Source organism: Sminthopsis crassicaudata, chromosome 2 (genome assembly GCF_048593235.1).
Source record: "Sminthopsis crassicaudata isolate SCR6 chromosome 2, ASM4859323v1, whole genome shotgun sequence".
NCBI classification, from domain to species: Eukaryota; Metazoa; Chordata; class Mammalia; order Dasyuromorphia; family Dasyuridae; genus Sminthopsis; species Sminthopsis crassicaudata.
This window is the reverse complement of record NC_133618.1, coordinates 502,084,098-502,105,214: the sequence shown is the minus strand read 5'-3', so window position 1 is coordinate 502,105,214 and position 21,117 is coordinate 502,084,098. Positions and strand designations below refer to the sequence as shown.

Sequence of the window (21,117 nt, the reverse complement as noted above, 5' to 3'; positions counted from 1 at the left end):
GCAATTGGGGTTAAATGACTTTCCCAGGGTCACACAGCTAGGAAGTGTTAAGTGTCTGAGGCCAGATTTGATCTCAGGTCCTCCTGACTTCAAGCCTGCTGCTCTATCCACTGCACCAATTAGCTGCCCCCAGTTTCTCCTTTTTTCAACATGAAGGTACCCTGGGGGCACTACTTGGGAGGGCACATGTTCTGATCATCCCTCAAATTGATCTGAGGCTGCATGAATTTCTCTGGTCCAGCAGAAATCTTTTTTCCCTGACTAGAGACTGTAAATAACCCTCACACATTCTGTGCAGAAAGAGGCCAAATAGTTTAATAGAGAGGGAAAAAAAATAAAAAATAAGCATTCAGCATCTTCAGTTAAAAAAAGGGAGAGCATGTGCCCTTTACACAGTTGGTACAAGACTTGTGTCTGAGGAGGAGGTGAGCATGCAGTCAGTCTCAGGAACAGAAAAAACGCCAGGATCCCTTCAGCTTCTCCATCCACCAAACCCTGGGGTAGACCTGCAAGGATGCAGCAGAACAAAGCATTGACTCCCATGTGGCCTACAGAAGGTTTATAAAACACTGACTTGTTTTTCTGGCGCAAGACTATGCATTTGGAAATGTTCCTGTGATTTTGTACAGGAGTAGCAATAGAGATCTTCCAGGAAAACCACAGAGTTTGGGAAGTGCATGCTGCACCACAGTCATCCACATTACCCTGCTACCAATGGACAGCAAATATCTTTTAAGAAAATTATATATATATATATATATGCGAGACTGAGAAACTGACCTCTGAAGTCCTTACTTGCAAATTCTATGCTATAAAAGAAAGGACAATCTTCCTTCCCTTTTATCTGTCACATGTGGAAAGGATAGCACTAGCATCTAACTCAACATGCTAACATAAAGCATAATCACCAGCAACTGGCATAAAACCCAAAACGGCTATTTAAACTTGAGGCCTCTATGAAAGTCTATAGAAAATTAAACAGGGAAAAAGAATAAATATCCAGATCCTTAGTTTCTGCTTAATAATTAAAATAAAATTGAAATACAAGAGGTACTATTTCAACATATTTTTCCTGAATTTCCCTTTATATGCTACATTTTCATTCTATTTCCTTTTTTCAAAAAAGATATGATTAAAATCACATGAGGCCAGGGATAGGTACTTACGTGTTGGATGATCCAAAGCCAAATCCTGAAATAGAAATTAAAAGAATCAAGTCATTTGTTTTTTAAATCAGCCTGCAGTGCACAATTTTTTCCTTTCTATTTTCCCCCCCTCTGAAAAAACTTTCCTCTTTAAAGCTGTCAATGAGGTATAGAATTAACATTGAAAAAATTTTCAGAAACTGACTTGAGTTTGGCAGAGGACCACAAGATCAGATTTAGAGCTATAAGGAAGCCTTGAGGTCATCTAGTTCAACTTTCTCATTTAACAGATGAGAAAATATAGGTTCAGTGAGATTTAATCACTCAACCAATGTAACTCAGGGAGAAGTAAATGCCAAAGTCAAGATCTAAACACAGATCCTCTGACTTCAAATGCTGTTCTCTTCACATTGTGTTATATTTAGTGTTTTTTCTGAGTTTATCTAGAGATGATGAGGTTCATGAAGAAAGAAATTCAAACCCTTTTTATTTTTTCAAGCAATAACAGAGCCTTCTTTGGCCTCTGGCCTACTCTTCAATGTTCAATAGTCTCATGCTTTCACAAAAAGCATCTTTTGTCCAGATTCTGTGTTCTCGATCTGCTAGACCAGACAAAGGACATTCCAATGAGATGCTTGCTTTGGTCTTCCTTCTAATCATCTGTGATGTGGATATTGGATGGAGAGAGCATTGGCCTCTTATGAGAAGACTTGAGTTTTAGTCTTGGCTGTACACTAAATTTGAATGATTGGGGGGCGGGGGGGGGGGCATAGCTTAATGAGTTTGATTTCTGTGAGTTCTTCTGTATTACAAGGATATAGCAAATTCTGTATAACAAGTTTTACCCATCTAATCTATGATATAGTTTTACTGTGAGGCAAAAATGATATAACACATGAACAGTGTAACCCAAACACTGTTCTCTTTGATTTTACTCTGAATTTCTGATTTCTGGATTAAATTTTGAAGAAAAACAATAATCTTTTATGCAACACCAATAGCATCATTTATCCCCTCTAATTTAAAGTGTGAGTGTAGGAGAAGATTGGGGTGGGATGGTTTAAAAAAAAAAAAAAAAAAAAAAAAAAAAAAGGATATCCTTTCATTTGCCATTTTAATATTAAAAACAATCTTAAAAGTGAAGAAGTATGGGGAAAGATTTAGATTCTAGTCCCTCATTTTCCCAGGGGCAGGAAGCATTTATTTGAGTGTTTTGGTACAAGAAAGGTCATCTTGAGAAATAGCAAGGACCATGATATTGTGTGGTAAAGTGAATTGGTTTCCTACCTCCTCCACTTGATCCAAAACCAGAGAATCCACTGCTTTGTGTCCCAAAACCAGGAGTCTGTTGGGACAATGACCCAAAGGTAGGTGCATTTTGACTCGCAAGGGTGCCAAATGATGTGGTATTGCTGCTGCTACCAAACCTATGTTCCAAAGACAAAAGCACATTAGCTATTACTTCAGTGATTGTGAGCTTTTGGAACTTTTCCCCACCAGCATTTATCAGACTACTATGTTGTTGTCCAATAGCACCCTGAAAAAGACAAGCTTTACCATAGCATTGGGGGGCTATAGGGAGAATAAAAATTTAAGCAAAGTTCACGCCAGTTTGGGTTGTGTTCCAAACAATGAAATCACTGATTATTTAAATACTGGGCAGTTTTTCTCAAGCTAAAAAATTATTTGCTCCTTATTTACCTGGCTTCATTTCTCTCTGCATTAGAACTCTGCTTACTCTATAATTATAATTTAGCGCTGAAAGTCTAGTTTCTTTCCATATAGAGATGTTTGTGATTCATCACTAAAAGGGAAGGCATTCACTTAAAAGACTTCTATTTCCAAGAGGGAGGATACATCCATTCATACTGTCCTGGGAGAACTGGTCAGTATCAGGGGTGCAATTTGTGGTAGTGATGCTACCTACTTCACTTGGACTTTGGACAAACCTCAATTTTGGTTTCGTTCTGACCAAATGAGCTGTATGACTGCAATGAGGATTCTTAGGAAAAACACTATACCCACCCTTCTATCATGGGAAAAAAAAACAACAGAAAATCAACCAAAAGCACATGATTCTGATCTCCCAATCTGATTTATGTAGGTGAAAGAATCATTAGGAGGGAGTAATGCTTGTGAGAATTTTCTGAGAAACACTAGTCTCTATCAAACTTTCCTTTCTATTGCAATCTTTTCTCTATCTCAACACTTGTATTCTACCTCCAGGTTGAGCATTCATGTCAAATGGCACACTAATCTTAGTATTAGGGCTAAGAAGCAATGTGAATTATGAAAATCTCACTTCAGCTTATATAGAAACAAAACCTAAACTCCAACACATTTGAAGATGGAGAAAAGGGGACAGCCAAAGGAATGAAAGACTTTCTTCACAATTCTGCCCAGAGCTAACCCTGCTCTCATCTCTTCTCGAAAAACATAAAGTATTAAACCCAAAGGGATTTCTGGGAAAAGGAAAAAGGGATCTACAACACAAAGTCACCAGAAATTGGACTTGTTAAATGAATCATTTCTATACTAGTCATGAAAGGAAATGGGTAAATTTAGTGATGCAGAAACTTGTGGTTAAACTGACTTAACCATAAAGGTGTTGCAGTATATAATCATTCTAAGAGGAGAAAAACAAGTTTTGTTAAAACCACTGTCTGCCTCTTAATCAGCAGCTTGCTAGCTTTCTCAAGCATGTGAGAGAAGAATTAAACCAGTTTCACAAGCATAGCTATCTTCTGTTTATTTTTTTCAGTCCAGGTAATCTCTATCATCTCAGGTCTTATTCAGATGAAAAGCTGTAGTATGTGAATTCAATGGAATAATATTGTGTTATAAGAAATGACAAGATGATTTCAGAAAAATCTGAAAAGATTCATGTTAATTGATGCATTGTAAAATAAATAGAACTAGGTGAATTTCGTACATAGCAATAGCAATATCATTCAATAAAGAACTATGAATGACAAAAAAAAAAAATTTTATATGGGCAATGGGCGCTACTTTCCGTGTTGCTGAGTATAGAAACAAATGATGGCCACATATATCCAAAACAGTTTAGTTTAAAAAAAAAAAATACAATAAAAGGAAAGAAAAACCCTGAAGTCTGTTCCTGTTGGGGAACAGGAAGCTTGGGACTTGAAGGTACCATCTTACCATCTATAATGAACCTTGGGAGGAAGGGGCTTCTTCCATCTCAATACCAAGAATTGAGAAAATTCAGGAGATTTCTATTTTGTTTTTTTCTTTTAAGTGGTGACAAACCACATGCCTTTTTCCCTGGTATGAACTTTTTGGTTTCCCTGCATCCCACTTCCAAGAACTTGCTTACCCAAATCCTCCAGCGCTGGCAGCTGCGGTCCCCTCTCCGAACACTTTGCCTCCCGTCGAGCCCAGAGGGCTTGTAAAGGCTGGGGCTGAACCGAATGCTGGCACCCCTCCAAACCCAGGGGATCCCCCAAAAGTAGGAGGGCTGCCAAACACTGGAGCAGCACCAAAGCCACCTGAGCAAAACAGAGGCAAAAAAAAAAAAACAAACAAACCAAAAACAACAGAAAGGAGTTGGTTGGGTAGGCAGGAGAGGACATGGAAAAGAAAGGTAGGAATATTAAAATGAAAAATTAAAAGAAAAAAAAGGAAAGAAAAAAAAAAAAGAAAAAGAAGTCAGAATTTTGGCTATATTACAAAAGCCCTAAGACAGGGCCTATATCCTCTCATTTCAGTACAGAAAAATATTTTTGTTGGAGTCTTTATTTCATGTTAATCAGAAGTGTAAGCCTATCAGTCCACCAAGGTTGTCTGAGAGATACCTACATTTTATCAAAGGTAAGAAAGGTTTCATAATGAACAATCTTGTGAAATCAGCTTAATCACCTGAGAACATACTTGGTACATGTCATATCCCTTCCTGGCTTATTCTTGGAGTTGCTAAAATTGCCCAATGAAAAGCTATTCATTCACAGAAACTTCAATATCTCCAGCTTCCAATGAGATATAGATTTCATTACCTACTAGCATAAAGGCAAGTCATAGATGACTGTGAAAATCCAAGTTATAAAATTAGAGGCTTCAAACTGTCTTTCAGGGAGAATCCACAAACTAGGTTACATTGGAAATGAAAGGAGATGCATAGCACTGGAGAATAGCCAGATGCTTTTTATTTATTTAAAGCATAATGGCTCTCACATCTCTCATCAGTGTCTCTCTCTTATTGCATAAGGGAGGTAGTGGTGGGGGAGCAGGGAAAGGCCCTAAACACTTCTGTGATTGTGGCCAGGGAATTGTCCTATAGTTTTAAAAATCTACTCCTCCACATGAAGCTCACAGACTGTCTTTCTGAGAATAATGATATTTTATGAGCCCAGGGTAAAAATGAACAAGCACTGCCAAAGCGATTCTAAGTCATCCAGAGTATGCTCTTCATCTCCCCTCTCATTTCACTTCCATTCTGCATCTGGCTAGAAATATGATGGTATGTATGCATGTGCTCACCAGAAAAAGTTCAAAAGAGGAAAAGACAGGTTATAAACAAAGTGGCTTCCACAGGCTGATGGGAGGACAGGGCAAGCCTTACTACCCACAACTGACCCTTCAGCTGTGCTGACTGTGTTTAAACATCCAAGAGGTGTGCATAGTCAATCCTATGGTTTTATAAAAAGATGAAAATAGTGGCCATTGAAGTTGCTCAATTCTTTTGGTAGAAAGAAACTGATGGACTTGTAAAATAGTAATAATAATAATAATAATAAATAATAATGATAGCTAACATTTAGGTAGTACTTACTATGTACCAGACACTATTTACAATGATTATTTCATTTGAGTATCATAACAACTCTGTGAGAGGTTGGTGCTAATTATCTTCATTTTACGATTAAAAAAACTGAGGTAAACAAAGGTTAAGTTATGTGCCCATGGACACACAGTCAGGTATTCTATCTACTGAGCTAACTAGTAGCTCTTCTTTAATAAGAATTGTAGTACTTTATTTTTTTTTTTTTTCCCGCTGAGGCAATTGGGGTTAAGTGACTTGCTCAGGGTAACACATTTAGGAAATGGTAAGTGTCTGAGACCACATTTGAACTCAGGTCCTCCTGACTTCAGGGCTGGTGCTCTAACCACTGCACCACCTTGCTACCCAAGAATTGTAGTACATTTGAGATTAATTACCTACGTAGCTTCTCCATTTCAAGAAACTGAGGCCCACTGATGTTAAAGCTCGCCTCCTTGCTATTCCTTTCATAAGACAGCCCAGGCTGTGATAACACACATTTTCATTGTCCAAATCCTAAGCCTGGAATGTTCTTTTTCTCCTCATCTCTTTGCTTCCCTGGCTTCAATTCCCAGTTTAAAAATCACCTTTCTAGAAAAAAGTTTTTCCCAATCTCCCTTATTGCTAATATTCTCCCTTTGTCGTTTATTTCTAATTTATCCGGCATATATTTTATTTATACTTTTTTTTAAATATAGAAACATGCAAATTGGACTTTTTAGACTATGAGTTCTTTGAAATCAAAAGCTGGTTTTTTTTTTTTTTTTTTTTTGGTGTGTTTTCGTATCTTCAGCACTTAGTTGGCACACAGTAGGTACATAATAAATTCTTGCTGACTCGATTTAAGTCAAATGTTAAATTAATAAAAAATAGCATAAAAGCAATCAAAGAAATGAATGTTAAAGGAGACAAGGAAAACAATCTATTCCATAAATTAGACTGTGAAGGCATTATTAAAAAATAAAAACTAAACTATTTTTGTAGGAATCATTATGCAATCAAGAAAAATAATATAATGTTCAACAAGGACTGTTAGTTACATTTTGATAGTAAGCAGTTACATTATGATTCAATTACTCACTTGCTTAAAATTTGTTGACAAAAAAAGAACTTTGAAGATACTTTTTGCCAAAGCTCATGTTTGGTTAAATATTCTGCATTTTAATGCCCTGGGTGAAATTCTAGTCTTTACCCTGATAATGGATACAGTTTGGTTGCAAATATAAGAGTGGATGTGGGGGGAAAAGTGCTAAAAACACTTTGAGTTAAATTATTTAAGACTGATCACAGATCTAATTACAATTTCTTTCTAGACACATGGAGCTTTATTTAGTGCTTTGTATGCAAGTGTTTTTTGGACATGGGGAGCAGACATGATGGTATAGAAAATAAATTAAGTAGAAAGAAGAGGCAGCAGATAAAAATAAATGCAATGCAAATGTAAAACCAATCTCTATGTTCTTATCCCACAAAAAGAAAGGGAGCTTGCCACTGTTCTGGGATTCACAACTCCTACTTCTGAGTGAAGCAGGATTCTCACATTGTTCTGTCATTTCCAGAATTGGAGCAAGGATTTCCAACATCCGCTAAAACCAATACAATAGTGAATCTCAGGACAACAGAGATAAGAGACTAAATGTCTTATTAACCGTTACACAGGGAACGGTAGCACAGTTAGGAGGCATGCACAGCCTATTTGCTGCACCAGGCTGAAACTGGTGATTGCCACATGTAGTCGCTTGAGAATGAGCTTTGGTTCCTCTAATGAAGGGAGGAGGAACCTCAGTGGTATTTTCCACTCTTGTATTAGAAATTACTTCTAAAAAGGAAGCAGACGGTGCAACAAGTATTTAAGGAAAAGGATAAAATTACTACAGGGATAGCAAAATGAGAGTTCTGAGGTTACTAGGGTACCAAATGAAACAGGGCAACATCATCTGTTTGAGTGCCTGATCCAGGTGGTTTCACTCTGAAGCAAATGACCAAATAGGAAAACTATTCTAATAGCAAAAAAAAAAAAAAAATTTGTTTAAGATCAAAAAATTCAAATGAGACTGTAAAGTAATATGGAAAGTCTGACTTGCTCTGTAGATGAGGCTCCATGTCTACCCAGTTAAGAGTAAAAACTGATACATGGATATTATTGTGTTAAGTAACTGCTTTCTTCTTCTTCATCTTTTTTTTTTTTTTTTTTTTTTTTTTTTTTTTGCTGAAGCAATTGAGGTTAAGTGATTTGGCCAGGGTCACTCAGCTAGGAAGTGTTAAATGTCTGAGGCCAAATTTGAATTCAGGTCCTTCTGACTTCAGAGCTCTATCCACTGTGCCATCTAGCTGCCCCTAAGTAGTTTTCTTTAAAAATATCTTGACAAGTCAAAAATGGAATTCTCTTAGTTAATTTCAGTCTTGCTAGTACTAAGAATAAAAATATCTTGGCTTTTTAAAAGTATTTACTGAGGGGATAGAATGAAGCAGAGAAATTACACTAGTCCATTCATTTAAAATTTCTGCAGAATTAAAATCTGAAAGCAAAAGCACAGACCTGAATAAGTCTGGACTACAGGGTGTGGTGCATTGGAAAAGTGGTTCAGTTTAAGTTTTAAAAAGAGAAGATCTCTTTAAAAGTTTAGAGTGGCCTATTCCATGACAAAAGTCATTCAGAAAAAAATACTTTGAGATTGTGTCTAAGAATCAAGGTGAAAAGTCTCTCTGAGGGTTGCATGGTTACCCAAGGAAGAATGACTTCATCTCAGACTATTCCAAAGAAACAACCCTAAAAAGTATTTGTGTCTCTCATCTGTAAGTACTTTGATTTTTAGGGAAAAGAATAACTTAAAAAAAAAAAAAAAAAAAAAAAAACTAGAGCTGTTTTCTTTTAAGTCTTGTATTTATTTTTCTGGGGCTGGGGTTAAGGGACTTGCCCAGGGTCACATAGCTAGGAAGTGTTAAGACCAGATTTGAACTCAGGTCCTCCTGAATTCAAGGCTGGTGCTCTATCCACTGTGCCACCTAGCTGACCCCTTAAGTCTTGTATTTAATTTTACATGTAACAGAAGCTAGAATCCCCTGCCCTCCCCCTGCCTTTCAAGAATCCCTCAGATCTGTTCCTACTTCTTCCTCTGCATCTTATAGGCAGACAGATGATAAACTAGAGAGAATTAGTACCTGCTTTGGTTGGACTAGAGAATCCAAAACCTTGTGCTGCTACACTCCCTCCTCCAGAACTGAATGTGCCTGCAGGCTTTTGATCTCCAAATGATGAGCCAGAGAATCCACCGAAGGTCTTGGCCCCACTGTTTCCAAAAAGGTTAGAAGTATCTGGAGAGATGAATGATACTTATGAAGATTATAGGGGAAAACTTATTTATTTTTCAAGATCGAAGCCACTAAAAAAAAAAGGGAAGGAGGAAACCTCATTGGAATATGTGGGGATGTGATTAAAAGGAAAAACAAAACAAAACAAAACAAAAAACCAAACCAAACCTAGGTTCTAAGCCAGTAGATGTGTTTAATAAAAAACAATTTCCTCAATAGTTTCTTGCTTGGACCATGATTATGGGTTAATAAACTCTGGCAAGAGAAGTCAGGATTTTCCTAGCATGATTTTACAGTCAAATATACAAGGACAGTGTGGTCCATTTAAAAGAGGCCCTATGGCATTCCATTAAGTGGGTCCCCTTTTAAATAGGCCACCGTTTATATTCCTGAAGGAATCTTGATCCATGACAAACAGTGTTAACAGATTACAAACTTAATTCATAAGGTACATGAAGGTTTTTTTCACCTAAATATAGATAATATTTTATTTCTTAGAACTTTATTTATGTTACAATAGTCACTGAAGGAAGGGAATATTTTCCTAAAGAATTAGGAGCAATTTAACATTTAACATTAGGGAAGCAACATCAGAACCAAGCAAAATGGTCTCATGAGTTCCTCTTATTCTTTTCTGTCTGGTTTATCTGGTTTGACGTGTTTGATGATGCCTGACTTGGAGAATTCAATTAAACAAAAACTTATTAAACTTTGACTAGGTACAAAGGACTGTGCTAAACAAAACAAGATCCTAGCCTTAAGAAATTTATATTCTGTTGGGAGTTTCTAGAGTATCTAATAAAATAAATATAAGCCAGAGCATGAGCAACTGGAGGATTAGAGAAAGCTTCACATATGAGGTGGTACCTATTGGAATGAAGCCCTAAAAAAAACCCTAAGGATTCTAACAGATGGAAGTGAGGAGACAATGCATTCCAGGTATACAAGATGGTATGTGCAAACACACAGATGAGAGAGATGGAATATCTGGAAAAGTAGGCTGGACCTAGACTGAATAGGATATTAAATAGCAGGCTAAGGATTTTAATCTAGAAGCAAAAGAAAGGTACTGAAGAACTGTAAGCAAGGGAGTAGCCCAGTCAGATCTGTGTTATGCAAGGTTACTATGACATCTGTTTGTGGAAGTCTGGAAGCAGGGAGACCAATTAGAAGACTACTTTATCAGTCCAGACAAAAGAGGGTGAGGTCCTGATGGGAAGTGGAAGTGGAAGCATAAGGAAAACCATTATCTTGCTATTTCTGATCTCAACAGGAACCATGGAAGTGCTTGAGAATGTCAAAGATAGTATGTGAAACTTCCAGCCTGATTTTCTCTAAGAGATCTTCTAAAGGTCCTTGACTTTTTCATGGTTTTCTCCAAGATCACTTATCTACTATCAACTCAGATCTAAGTGTTCTACTTATTTGTTTTTTGGGGGTATGTGTGGTGGTGAAGTAATTGGGGTTAAGTGACTTGCCAGGGTCTCACAGTTAGGAAGTGTTAAGTGTCTGAGGCCAGATTTGAACTCAGGTACTCCTGACTTCAGGGCTAGTGCTCTATCCACTAGTGCTACCTAACTGTCCCCTATCAATTTCAAGAGTATGACAGGCAATACATGTTTTTCATGCATATATGAAATCTGTCTTAATTAGATGATCTATATTAATAGAGGGATGAAGTAATTAAAACAAATTTTTTAAACTACTGTAATTTGAGTATGGACAGTTTATGCAACATTTTGAGAGCTACACTTTTCTAACTGTGCTTTGCTTGGATTGCTTATTGGTTTATACCAAGTGAATGACAGGAAAAATCCTGTATTTAAAGCCCACCTCAGACTGTGGAATCATGGGTACACCACCTCCCCTCCCTGGGCTTCAGTTTCCTCACCTGTAAAAAGAGGAAGTTGTCCTATACAGCCTTTGAAATCCCTTTCAGCTCTAACTCCTGATTTCTAGGATGCATGATTGTGGGTTTGTCACATAACCAGTCAGGGGCCTCTCCTCAAGGTTACAGGAGGCCACTGGGCTGATGACCTGTAAGATCTTAGCTCTTTTAACTCTAAGTCCATGAGTCTATGAAACATGGTAGAAAAGCCAGCAGCAGATTGAAAAGAAAGTCTCTTATAGATAATTAACATACAGTAAACTACAGACAGGATAGAGCTGTCCATGTCACTAAAGTGAAAGCATATTATGTATCTCCTAAGATTCCTCTTTTAGGAACTTCCAGAGCACACAGGTCATTTGAAGAGAAAAGGAATTCTCTAAAAGCCAATTTAATCAAACTTTTTTGGATGCTTTTCATAGCTCTAAAAGAACAAAGTATGTTCAGTTATGACATTATTTTTACTCTGCTCAGGGTTCTGGCAAGCTTGCTTGTAGAGACAGTAGCACCTCTCAATTCCTGGGTTAGAGGCCTTGTAAGGTCTGACTCAGATCCCTACATAGGTGTCCTCTCTTCAAAAATATCCTTGACAATTTATGACCACTTGGCTGAGGGCACAGGGCTGAACATGTCAGGCATGTGGCAGTTGAAAACTCTAGAGTGGAGAAAAATCAATTTCTATTATCGCAAAATAATGTGTTTATTAAGCTCTGAGTTGTATCTGTATAAAAGCTGCCCCTTTGAGCAGTATGATCTTTCCCTTACTGTACTAAGTTGGAGGTTACATTTTGGAGCTTTCAGTGCCAGTATATTTGATACTGGAGACAAATAGAGGAGCATACCTCTCTCAGCAAATCACTGTTACTGGGTATTTCAAGAACAAACAGCTCTCATTTCCTGCCTCTTCTGGTGCTAGCAACATAAGCCCCACAGAGCAAACAGGAGTATAGATGCAAGGTTAGACTTCCTGGATATTCAGTCAGACAAACTTTGGTGTAACTATATAAAAATTAAGGTCAAGTGAATTCCTGAGGAACATGGTCAGCACCTTCAATTATTTGATAGCCAAAGAAAATATAAAACTAAGTGCTTCTTTAAAAGCCCCTTGTAGTCAAGATCCACATAATTACTACCAGTATTTTCCCTTCTCTTTCCTCCAATCATAATCCAATTCAGCTTAAGGATATTACCTAAACTTAATACAGATCAAGAATAGAGCTAGAGATTTGTTATTATTAAAAAACAAAAAAACCTCCTCAAAACCCACTGTATTTTTCTTTTTCTTAGCTTACTGTGTCACTTCTCACTTAAAAGGGTCACCCAGACCCTATGACTTATGGAAATTTTTACTTCGAAAGCTAGTATTATTATTTTAAGAGATTCTTCATTGGCAAAATATATTAACCAAGAAGAAAAAATGTGCAGTAATCTTTAGGAATCATCTCATAACCCATGTTTTTAGGGCAACAAACACAGGCTTCTTTCAGAAGAATCTTATAATCACACACTCACTCCATCAGTTTTCCTTGTTGGCCAAAGAAGAGGGAATAAGTAGGTTTTATTTCCCAGGAGACATTCTTAATTTGAAAACATTAGCATAACATCATAAGCTCTTATATGGACCACTTGAAACTATAAGAAAATAAATGAAAGAGGAATTCCCACAAACTACAGACATTAACAGCACAAAGGTAAGGAGGAAGTAACATGATTATGGTCACACTTTAGATAGTCATTAAAGGAAAGAACAATAGAAAAGTAATATGGAGTAGCAGAATCATCTTCATTGGACATGGAATCAGAAAAACTGGATTCCAATATGGGTGATCTTGGAGAAATCACTATATTGGGCTCAGGGAGAAGGGAAAGACTTTGACTAGATGATCTGGCAGGTTTTTTCCCCCAGATCTAAAACCTATTCTAGGTTATTTTATATCACTAAGGAAAACAAATATGAACCTAATGCAAAATTTCAGAAGCTGAGAAGATTTTCTTTTGTTCCACTTTTAAGATCCTTATCCTAAGACCAAATGTTAATTGCTAAACTTTCAAAAGCTGGCCTCTTCATTTGACAACACTCATATCCCTCTTTCATGTCCTTGAACAAAATGAACGTGTTGAGGACTGAAAACAATATTCTCAGTACAAATCTAAAGAGGGTAACTGCTCTGTAAGGGCAAATCCTGCTGAATGCTAGGGATTCAGTAATTCATCCTGAGAGGAATCCTAGGTAAAGAAAGAAACCCTTACATTGGGTGAAGATCATACCAAATCCAATGGATAATATTTCTTGCTATTCTTTCCCCATTCTCTCCCCCAGTATTACATTTCCAGTAGTTTCTCAAGATTACAATCCAAGGGGAAAGAAAAGAATGAATAAAGATTCTGAGGTAGAAATGTATAGAGGATGATGTCATCTTTCCATTCCATTATCATGGAATAGATGAGCCTGGTTGAAATAGGGAATTTGTTTTGGGAAAAGTGAAGTCAGAAAGACAGAACGCAGAAGGCTTTTTCTTCAAGGTCAGACTAAAAACTTCAAATTTTTCTTGAAATCTACTGGATAAAAGGTTTTTGAGCAATGGGACAAACTGGTAAAATCAGTATTTAGGTTAAGATCAGCCTGATAACAAATGGGATATAAAATAGATTGGGGGGGAAAAAAAAAAGAGGCTTCTACAATATCCAGGCGGCTAGGCTCCCAAACAAATATATTCCTGTGTGTATATGTGCATAAAGGGTAGGATGGTTGGTAATGGAGAGTTTCCTAGAGCAGAGTGGGGAATGGAGGTGGTGGCTGGCCATTCAGGGAAGTGAGGAGATGGTATGATCTCCTACCTCAGTAGAAGTATATACCTTCTACATAGAGGAGGTATGATCTCCTCTATGTAGAAAAGTCCTTATCCAATTTAATCTTAGATTAGAGAGGGAAGAAAAGACAGAGAATAGATATAAATAAGCAGCAAGAAAAGAGAACTAGAGAGTTTCAACAGGATCAGATACTGAGAAATTTAAAAATGACCATTGATACCTTAGAAAAAGCCCATAATCACTGATGATTTTAAAGAATATAGTACATTTGTTTTCCTTGACAGAAAATTTGCTTTTTTCTTCTTTATCTTCTCTTTCTTTAGTTTCATTTGATTTTTTTCCTTTCCTCTTTGTATAACTTTGGTTTGTCATTCCACCCATAGTAATTTCTTAATTGGAATGGCTGCATAGTCAATGCTTAAGTTGCTGTCCTTGGTACTACCTAATTGACACTTTAAATACTTAAAAAAACCAAACCCCAACTTAACAACATGGTTTTTAACATTCTACCCCTCCAACTTCTTCCCTACCTCCAATTAACTTTTAAAGGAGCTACTAATACTCCCGAACTTCCTAAAAGGACTATACTTGTACTTTTGTGGATGATCAAATCTTATTTTAAACCCAAATCCTCAGCTAGCACACTGATAGTATTAGCTGAATAATATATTACATTCCAGCTAAGAGCGACTGTATTTCAAAACATTGTTTATATGAATAATGGTACAAGGTGGGATGAAGCAATCATCACTCAATAGGGACTTATTAAACCCTTAGGTGCTGGTAAACAGAAAATTTTACTGTGAAGATTGAAATTTTCAAAATTTAACTCCTGAAGTGGTAGACACAATGTATTCTATCCAAATACATTGAAAATTGCATAAAAATTCCGGATACACAATTTTGTGGTCAAGAGCAACCCTACCATTTTCTTGCTAAATAACCTGTTTCATTCCTACTGTTGTCAGTGACATCATAAGGAAAGAGTTTTATTTTGGAATAGATGGTACCTCAATATTAGAGACACATGTCTATTGAGTTTGCACAACACTATCTCCTGAATCATTAAAGTTTTATGTTACACATTAAATGAAAGAATAGAAGACTTGGGCTGTGAACATGACAAGACTTCCAGTTTCCTGATCTAATCCTCCCCTCAGCAGCATGATATTTTTTAATGATTTAAAAAACAAACTTTGTATTACTTCCAACTATGAACAGACATCAACAAAGAACCTTAGAAATGAGAGTCAGAATATGGAGTGAATACAGCTTCAGAGGAAAATCAAACAAAATGCAACTGATGAGAAATAATTAAGGCTTCTAACTTTTGGGTGACATTTCCCTATAAAAGCTGAGTTTTAGAGAAAGATTAAAAGAGGGCCACTGCATCAATGAAAGCACTTTCCCCTTCACATAGGTTTTTGTCTTTTTAAAGATGATTTCTGGCTGTCTGTTTGCATTCCACCCCTATCATTTCATTTCCAACAAACAAGAGAAAGACATGGGTCTTGGGAACAAATGCCTAGCAGAGCTATACTTTTTTTCATACTTCCTTGTGGATTTTTCAAGATCATAAAGAACATACTTGTTAAACAGGTACCATATAAAGAAAGTCACAGCTGCATTTAAGAAAACCTGTTTTAAATGGGCACTTGTTCCTTTTTTTCCCTTCCATTTTTCTTTCTTAAACTTCCTGTTAACACCGTGAGGGAGGGAAGAAAAACTAAGGAATAGGGAAAAATTCTCATTTTCTCTGAACATCTGGCTTGCTTACTTGGGGTGGCTGCAGATCCAAATCCCCCACTGGCTGAGCTGAATGGGTTTTTGTTGGCGGCATCCTGGCTAGGTTTTCCTCCAAGGCCACTGAAGAAACCCCCACCTCTTCCAGTGCTTCCAGACCCAAACAAGCCGCCACTGGAAGAAGATGACTGCTGAGAAACAAAAGAAACAGGAAGTATGATACGATTAGAAGTCACTGCAAAATGGCAGGGCATATCCATGGGCAGGAGACCCTCACATACCCCACAAGCAGAAAAATTATTTTGCTAATGGATATTCCAGAAATCTGAAAAGTAGTTGGCCTTGAATAGAGACATTCCTAAAGGACAATAGATTTTCAAATTGTTCTTTGTCTAGGACTTTGTAACTCTGAGAAATGATGTGTTAATAACTGGTTGCTTTTAAATGGTATTTATACTGTTGTCTCTGGTCCTTGTTCTATATTAAGTAAGATAGGGGCATAAAACTCTTTTGTTGTTTGCTTGCATTTTTGTTTTTCTTCCCAGGTTATTTTTACCTTCTTTCTAAATCTGATTTTTCTTGTGCAACAAAATAACTGGATAAATATGTATGTGTGTGTGTGTGTGTGTGTGTGTGTGTGTGTGTGTGTGTGTGTATAGGGGAGGGGGTGAAGGGAAGGAGGGGAAAAGTTGGAACAGAATTGTTTGCAAGGGTCAATGTTGAAAAATTACCCATGCATATGTTTTGTCAATAAAAAGCTATAATAATAATAATTAAAAAAAAAAAAAAAAGATAGGGGCATAAAATCCAGTCTTTAAGAATTCTACAATTTTAGAAACTTTGAAAACATCATTATAAATCATGAGGAATCCTGGCTCTTATATAGTCAGACTGAACAAATCAGTTACTGACAATATGTGCTCTATGCTGCTTTTTGCTACTCTCACCCCACCTCCCTTACCCCCACAATTTCTATACTTTTATTTGATAATGACTTTCATCATACTGTAGAAATCAGCCTAAATAAGCTGCATTGTTGAAATGATGACCATAGCTGAATTCTGTCCAAGTTCTCAAATTTTGTCTTTAGGTGCTGCCCTTAGCTTAGAAACACATGCTGAGGCAAAGCTGTAGCAGAGACCTCGTTTCCCAGAGTGGAATTCAGTTCTTCTAAACAGATGAAATGACAAACTCTAAGAGTCATTAACATCATTCAAGTGTCACATCTCCCTTTGATAGTCACGTATGCTCAGCACAGAAAAGAGTATAGGACTTGGAGTCTTGCTATATACACTTACTAGCTGTGTGACCCTGGGCAGGTCATGCAACTACTCTGATCTCAGGGCTATTATGCCAATCAAATGAGAAAAAGCATGTAGAGACCTGGGCAAACTTTCAATTCCTATATGAATATGCGTTGCTATTTCTGTTATTCATAAAAGATTTTGTGAAACTTATAAAATTATGAGACACAGGACTCCAAGTTTCAACTATTGTGACACTGGAAAATGCATTTTCTGACTGAACTGCATTAGCCAAAATTAAATGGGCTTAATTCAAATACTAGAGCCCTTGCTTAGCTGCAGGGGAAGAAATTTGCTGATTCCCCTCTCCCCCCATACTGAAATAAGGAATGAATATTAGCTTCCTCTGGGATAAGCATGGAAAAACTTGATTAGGACAAATCAAAAAGTGGGCCCTTTGAGACGTATAATGCAATGGAGAGAACCCTGAGTTTAAGAGTCAAGAAGCCTAGAGTTCACATCCTGCCTCAGAACTGTATGACCTTCCTATGTGACCCAGGTCACTTTAAGCTCCTTTAGACTGTTTCCTAGTCTATAAAAAGATGGGAGATGGGGTAGAATAATGGCCTTCTAGCTCTAAACTATAATTTTCATTTCTTTGGCCCTCTGTTTTTTCATTTATAAAATGAGGGTAGTGGGACATGATAGCTTCTAAATTCCTGTTCAGTTCTAAATCTAAAAACTATGATCCCCAAATATCCAAAAGCAGCAAATTGCTACAAGACAAATCAGGATTATTTCCTTTACGTGATATAGTAAAGAGTAGTCAGAATACATAGGAACCTTCTTGAGGAATTGCTACATATATTTGATTGGCTTGCGGCCTGCCAAGAAAGTGAAAGTAAAATGAGAGCATGCTCTGGGCTGAATGTTTTTCATCACCCTGCCTGACTTTTCACTGCCCTGGTAGCCAGATGTTCCACTCTTCCTGCTTAGAGACAGAAGCTCAGCCTCCGAGGCAATAGTGCATGGAAACATGACTGCCTCTTGTGACACACTAGTGGCAAAGCTTTCTAGTTCAGTAAAGGCAGATCCTGCATTGTCAGAGCATGCTGTCAGGCTGCTTCGGAATCTCCCTGAGTAAACCAAAGGCAGCTTCTGTACTGTAGGTTCACTAAGGATACTCAGGTGTCCTTACTATCTGAGGTGAAAATGTCTCTTTTTATTGCTAGGGACATTAAAATTGAAGGTGCCTTATCACAGTGGAATGCTTAATTTCATACAAGCTCTCGGTTGAACACAATCTGGGGCACTGAATAAAACTGAGGGACAGAAGGCCTCCTGAAACTCACAAGATGCTTACAATTTCTTCCTTTCCCTTCTACTTATATCCTCTTTTCCCTATCTCAATACTTAAAGGGTCAGGATCATATTTAAATAGGCTACGGAGTCTTTGGGAAGGAAGCCCAGCTTGATAACATGACTTAGTCTCTTCCAGTAGGCTGCATGAGATGAGGCATAAATCAGGAGAGGCTTCCTTCTTCAGAGAGAGTCTGGTAGCAGCAAGGGATCAGAATAAATTGGAATTCAGGACCCACCCCAAAGACTCCTGAGGAAGTTCCACAGAGGATGGAGAGATATCTAAAGTCCCCATTTTCCAGCAACTCCACTGATTCCGGACTTCTCTGGATCTCTGACTCATGCCTTTCTTCATGCCTGGAAAATCTAGTTATGCTGCAAGACTGAATCTGCCTAGTCCTCACATCTCATCAGTAGTCTCTGGCCCTCTGAGCAGACCTTGTCTGGAGGTTAGTGATTTGATCCCTCTCCTCCCTCAACTACTTTTGGATTTTTTTGGAACTTTTCATCATATCCCAAAACAAGGACCCTCACCACCTCTTCCCTTTTCAGTGTCTTTTTTGAGTGATATCTTCAGATTGTTAAGTTCTTTGAGGATAAGAACTGTCTTTGTTTTCATTTGTATTTGTATCCCCACTATTTAGCACAGTGCCTAGCATAGAGTAGGTGCTTAATAAATGTTTATTGACTGAGTAGGCAATATAGATAGTAGAAAGAGGGCAGGACTTGAGTCCAGAGACTTGAGTGAGTCCAAAGCCCAGTTCTCCCATTTATGACAGAGAGACTATATCTTTTTATTTCTCTGAACTTCAGCTTTCCTATCAATTAAATGAGGAAAATACTATTTGTATTTGTGTATCACAGGACTATTGCTGGAAAAGAGCTCTGTAGATTTCAAAATGTTGTAATAATGTGAGAAGAAACTAATAATCAATAGTGTTTTGTAGGATGAACTGAGGGCATTTGGGGAGGTTTAGAGAGTATGGGGGAATCATATGTAAGAAGAAAATGTCTGAACACCAGTAAAATACTCTGATACACACCCCAATACCAACAAACCCGTTGTTGCCCTACCTGGCCAAAGACTGTGCTTCCAGTCCCTGCTGCTTGACCAAACACAGAACCTGTATTGCTGGAACCAAAACCTGTAAAATAAAAGTGTTATCAGTATTCCTCTTATGGCTTGTGATCACTACTTAGATCTAAATGGCTTTTTCCTTAGTGGCCTAATTTGTACTATTCAGGAGTTTTGGCACTGGAAGGAAAGGAACAATGAAAGAGGACAGGAAAGAAGGGAAAAAAGAAAGAAAAGGGGGAAGAAGGAGAAAGGCAGAAAAAGAAGTTTCCTTCTTTAGGGATTTTGGGTTGAGTAGAGATCAGACCTCAAAAGTGTCTTTGAATTAGCTAGTGGGTCTTCAGAGGAGAAGAGAGAAAGAATATTTTAAATTCTTTGGACAATCTTTAAAAGGCTCTGTTTTCTTTACTCTCTTGATTGGGGCACTCTACCTTCTTGTCAAACTTCAAATCAAATATGCAAGAAGGAGGCTCCTAAGAAAATAGGAGTGAGGGGCACCTAGGTGGCGCAGTGGAGAGAGCACCAATCTTGAATTCAGGAGGACCTGAGTTCAAATCTGGTCTCAGACACTTAACACTTCCTAGCTGTGTGACCCTGGGCAAGTCACTTAACCCCAGCTTCAGAAAATAAATAAATAAATAAAATAGGAGTGGACACTCTCAGGGTAGAGTATTATTCCCCTAGAGACACATTATTACAGAATGCCAAAAATGGAGGGGAATTTGAAGCCATTTAGTTCAAATTCCTAATTTTTCAGAGGAGGAAATGGAGGCTACATGGTTTGTGTGAAGTCACTCTGAGAATATATAAGACACAAAAGGTTTTGATCTGAGATCTTCTGACTTCCAGGTGTAGGACTCTTTCCACTTGAGCATGCTGCCCCCATCCAAACCTTAAACTAAAAGAATATAAAGGAACGAATAACCACTAATGAATTTGTCTAACAAACAAAGCACCAGAAGGAAAGCATTTACATGATATACTGATAGATGAACTATCATTCATAGGAGTTAGAGGAAGCCAGCTCTCTACCTCAGTACCTTTGGGCCTCATCTGCAAAAACAAGGGTGTATGTGTTTAAATGGCCTCTGAGTTTACCACGATGCTCTGCCCATTGGAATCAAAAGAACACAAAACTAGATAAATATTTTCAAGGTGTTGATGTCTCTCAAAATGTATATATAAATATAAAATACAGCACAGTGAGGTACTATAGCTTCACTTTCAAACAAGTTAAATTTTTAAAAGTAGTTAGTGACAACAGAAACAGCTGCCCACTTTAACAATACTAAAACCAGACAGCTCTGCCAGGAAGCAGTGCTACAATAATGAAAAGATACTTCATCAAGAGTCAAGGTGTTCCAATATCATACTGCCTTCCCACTAATTTTGGGGCTAGGACAAAATGAAATTGGGGTTAATATTCAATAAAATGGATTTATATTATCAAAAGAAAGAACTTTTATCTATAACGGATAGTAAATATTTCTCAGGAAGGGGTGAGTTACTGCCTTTGACTACTAGAATATACATATACTTGACAGAAGAAATTAATGTCTTTGGGAGGGTCTGTTTCACACTATTTATTCTAGAATTCTGATTGTATTTCACCATAGCATTTGGAAAACACTTTCTATATGCATCTCCATGGATCTATCAAGGAATATGTATGCTATATTTAAAATAAAATGTTCAATGCTTAAAAAAAAAAAAAAGAGTCAAGGTGCTCAAGTCTGAGTCACAATGTTACCTCTATGGCCATG

At 37.4% G+C, this 21,117-nt stretch overlaps 1 protein-coding gene across 5 annotated transcripts in view; it reads right to left on the bottom strand.

The window, feature by feature from the left end:
- Positions 1–293: 293 nt before the first annotated feature.
- The window catches only part of NUP214 (nucleoporin 214), an 89,467-nt gene continuing 68,643 nt past the window's right edge, over positions 294–21,117 (bottom strand). For 3 of the 5 annotated variants that reach the window (XM_074293893.1, XM_074293898.1, XM_074293896.1), the window contains 7 exons: positions 19,354–19,424; positions 15,711–15,867; positions 9,085–9,237; positions 4,483–4,654; positions 2,433–2,572; positions 1,167–1,191; positions 294–506 (listed from right to left, as the gene is read on the bottom strand). In XM_074293893.1, the coding sequence (XP_074149994.1) occupies positions 473–506; positions 1,167–1,191; positions 2,433–2,572; positions 4,483–4,654; positions 9,085–9,237; positions 15,711–15,867; positions 19,354–19,424 (752 nt within the window). In that variant the 3' untranslated portion in view covers positions 294–472. The remainder of the gene's footprint in view (positions 507–1,166; positions 1,192–2,432; positions 2,573–4,482; positions 4,655–9,084; positions 9,238–15,710; positions 15,868–19,353; positions 19,425–21,117) is intronic. The other 2 variants (XM_074293894.1, XM_074293897.1) reach the window with 2 other exon arrangements.